The sequence below is a fragment of the Chaetura pelagica genome, unplaced genomic scaffold (assembly GCF_000747805.2).
Source record: "Chaetura pelagica isolate M959 unplaced genomic scaffold, ChaPel_1.0 scaffold147, whole genome shotgun sequence".
Classification (NCBI taxonomy): domain Eukaryota; kingdom Metazoa; phylum Chordata; class Aves; order Apodiformes; family Apodidae; genus Chaetura; species Chaetura pelagica.
The window spans coordinates 3,331,675-3,335,580 of NW_009954194.1; the positions used below are offsets into that span (position 1 = coordinate 3,331,675).

Below are 3,906 nucleotides of genomic sequence, written 5' to 3' on the forward strand. Positions count from 1 at the left end.
GTCCTGCTGAGAAAGAAAACAAAGCAGTAAACTTCTAATATGCTCACATCAGCAACAGATCAACTTGCAAGAATGTGGAATAAGTAAAATCTATTTTAAAGATGTTTGCATTGCAATGAAAATCCCTGGAAAGCTGCATTAGTAAATTGGAACAATTAATTGCAAAAACTTCTAATCTTCCACTGCAACATATCTTACCAAAATAAAGAGGCTTCTGGACAATATCACTTTCCCTGCTTAAAACATTACTTTTGTAGAAAATTATCCTAATCTTCAGCTTGGTAGAACCCATTTCACTGCAGCTCTGTTAGGTTCTATTTGACTGCTCTGGAAGCAATCATCATCTCTCAGACTCACAATCTGAGAAACAGAGTGTTTTAAAAAAAAAATATATATATAATAAAAGCCAGCCTGTCAATAATTCTTTACTGATACCACATAAAACACTTGGATTTCGCTTTGGTTGTGATGCAAAGTTTAGTGAAACATGCAGTGTGGTAGATTCTGTCAGAATGTTGCACAAAAGGAAAACCCTCAATACAGTATCTTGCCTTTAGCAGGAAAAAAACAAAGCCACAGAAATAAGAATCCTTTAAAAGCATGTCTAAAAATTTGGACATTCAATAGACATGGCAAACAGGAAAAAAAAAAGGGTATTAAAAAACAACAACCCTCCACATGGAGATAAAGCTCAAATGCTGAGTCTCTGGCTTAATAGGTCATGAAAACAGCACACAGACAGTCCTTTTAAACAAGGAGACATTGCCTATTCAAAACTCAGCTATTATATCTATTTACCAACGCCCAAATAAGCAATTTGTCCCACCTTTGTTAAAGGAGAGCAGCATTTCCTAAGTAAGTCTATTTTCAAGCTCACTACATGGATTTCTACAAATTTCTACTAAAACTTACCTGAAACTTTACTTTTTTTCTTGGAATATTATCAAAGACACGCATTTGCTCCAGAACATTCCGCACTTTAGGGCTTATGTTTGGCTTCTTCATTACTTCATGAATTTTCTTAACGAAGAAAAACAGAACTAATTCAGCAAAGAAGCGTAATGATTAAATGATACACGTGAGGTAAGCAAGTCAGAAACACATTGGTCAGAAACCACCCAGTACTCTTGACTGCATAGCTTGCCCAAAAAAGCTGTTCAATACAAACAGGAAAAACACTAACCTTTTATCATAGATCATAAGATGGCTTAAAGTTCTCTATGTAAATATTTACAGAGTAAGCAGAGGAAAGCAGGCCTGCTCTCTAATGCTTTCTGATGTACAAGTTACAGCCTGTAATACTGTATCACAGAGGGAATTCTTGCAGCATGAAAAAGACCTGCACTGGGAAAAGATACTGTCAACCAATTAGCTTCTGCAAACTTCTGGAGCTGTGAAAAATCAGGCTAACTTTGAGGCTACAGTTTGACATGCATTTCTTGTGGCAGAAGTACCAGCTTCAACAACCATGAATCCCCATAAAACAGCTCAGGCATATTCCTATGCTACAGGTGCCAGCACAAGAGAACAGATGTTAGGCCAGGGCCTTGTGGCAACTGCCTGAACAGCACTGCTGCTGGTGGGGAAAACAGGCTCTGAGTTTTCCCTTATTTAAAGAAGTAGTCACTGGAAACTGCAGAGCCTTCCTGTGCTTCTGAAAATCTGTTTAGTGAAAGGTTTTCTGGATATGTTCAGACTACCAGAAAAGGATGCCCTAAATAAATAAATAAATGAAAAGGAGTAAAGAACACAGAAAACATCATTACGACGCAGAATAAATCTGGTTCATCCATAGCATGAATAGTGTATGTAGTTCTTGTAACCTCATTTCACAAGGATAGAGTAGAACTGGGAAGACTTCAGAGGACCAAGGACATAATTTACATATGAAGAACAACTGAGCAGGATGGGACTTTCCAGACCAGAAGAGAGACAGATGGGGAGGGACACCTGACAGAGGTCTACAAAAGCATTTGTAGCATCAAGAAGGTGAACAATGATCAATGTCTCTTTGTATCCAAGAGCAAGGGAACATTAAATCAAACTAGCAAGAGACAGATTCAAAACAAACAAAAGGTGTGGTTCCTACCAGGGTAAGCAATAAACCTAGCAGTGAATTGTCAAAATAAGAGATGTGGATATTAGAAAAAACAGATCTCTGGTTTGACCTGATACAACCTCTCTTTTAAAAATTATAAACCACAGCTATTTATCACATCTTTACGTAGTATCAACATTACCTGAATCCACTCCTGTTGTTTAGCATCTCCTTTGTTAGTTTTGGCTTCAAAATCCTTTCCACCGTATTTCTGGTCTTCACTTAGGCACTTCACATGTTCCTTATAATCATCACCCCTGAACACAAGAGATTTTTAACTGTAGCTCACTTAAGTGTTCCAGCCCTTCTAACCATGCAAGACTTACATAAATCGACAAGCTGAAGTAACAAATGGTACCATCTATCATTTCAACATGAATACTGTCAACGCTCACATGAGTAAAGTTTGACATGCCTGAAGTACATGCTGTGTACTCCAGCTGTATACAACAGTATGTGACTGCTGACATTTCTGTCATGCTACAGCCTTCAGTGAAAATTCCTGACTTGCAAATCAGATCTGAGTCTTTAGCATACTGCTTCTTGTATCAATGACTGTAACTTCCGCACATTTGTATGTGCAATGTATGCTGAGCTCTTAATGCACCTCTGTGTTACTGCAGGCATTTACGCATCCTAAAATTAGAAAAGCAGGTGAAAAATGCTTGCAAAAACCTAACTCCTAAATATAGATACAGTAATGCGGGGGTGTAGTTCTGACCAGTATGTAAGTGCCCCCCAAAAGGAACAAATAACACAGATCTTGGTCTTTTGTCACTGCAGTGCTGGGAAGTATAATAATTCTTTGAGGACAATCTTATTTTCTTATGCAAATTAATATATTTTGAAAGCAGATAGCAGCACTGCCTTCTTCTGAGTTCTGACAAGTAACAACCAAACTCAGAATTGTTTATGTTATTGCCAATCTTACTCTGCAGCAGCAGAACAAGTATCAGTTGATTGGAAGCTGAAAGCGGTGTCACTCAGCATCCTGAAAAAGGAAACTGCAACTTTGTTTAATGTGTGGTTTAGTTGTCTTTGTGGTTCAAACTTGGATGATTACACTTGAAAGTACACAAAAACATGTATAATTAAAAAAATATATAAATACTAATTACTCAGAAATTAGCAAATGTAATTCTAGTACATCCTAGGACAATCTTGCGACAGCCACTGCAGAGTGAGCAAGGCCATTTCCCACTCTCCACCTACCAGAAATCCTTGCCACAATCCATGCAAGAAAGGCACTGGCAGTTTCTGCAGATGTTCACGTGTTTCTCCACCTGTGCTTTCTTCACCGACTCTCCACAGGCACTGCAGGTGAACACGACCATCCTGGCGAGCAGGCAGCAGCTTCGGCAAACTGGGTACCACCTTCCTCCTGCCCACACAGGCACGGCCCTAGAAAAACGAGATCACAGAATCGTTTTGGTTGCAACAGACGTTTAATATCATCGGGTCCAACCCAGCACTGCCAAGTCCACCACTCGACCAGCTCAGGGACCTAAGAGGGTATCAGCACGGCTTTTAAATTCCCCCAGGAATGGATGGATGGATGGCTGGCTGGCTGAACCCGTCCCACTGCCCGGCAGCCCCTTCCGCCGAAACTTGAGGGTTTTTCCCCAGTATCCCAGCTAAACGCTCACAGCCTGGAAGCAGCGGCCGTTCCACCCGCACCCAGAGCGCTTCGCTGCCAACGGCACCGCGAGCGCGGGAGAAACGCGCGACCCCCCGACCCCCCGCGCCGATGCGGGTCACGGCTGCCCCGGCTCCTCCCGCGGCCGCAGCGCAGCGGCCCGGCCGGGGGG

At 41.4% G+C, this 3,906-nt stretch overlaps 1 protein-coding gene across 1 annotated transcript in view; it reads right to left on the reverse strand.

The window, feature by feature from the left end:
- The window catches only part of LYAR (Ly1 antibody reactive), a 7,276-nt gene extending 3,844 nt beyond the window's left edge, over window positions 1-3,432 (reverse strand). The window contains exons 1-3 of the mRNA XM_010003107.1: window positions 3,311-3,432; window positions 2,241-2,355; window positions 913-1,020 (exon numbers count right to left, since the gene is read on the reverse strand). Coding sequence (XP_010001409.1) covers window positions 913-1,020; window positions 2,241-2,355; window positions 3,311-3,432 — 345 coding nt within the window. The remainder of the gene's footprint in view (window positions 1-912; window positions 1,021-2,240; window positions 2,356-3,310) is intronic.
- Between the last annotated feature and the right edge of the window lie 474 nt (window positions 3,433-3,906).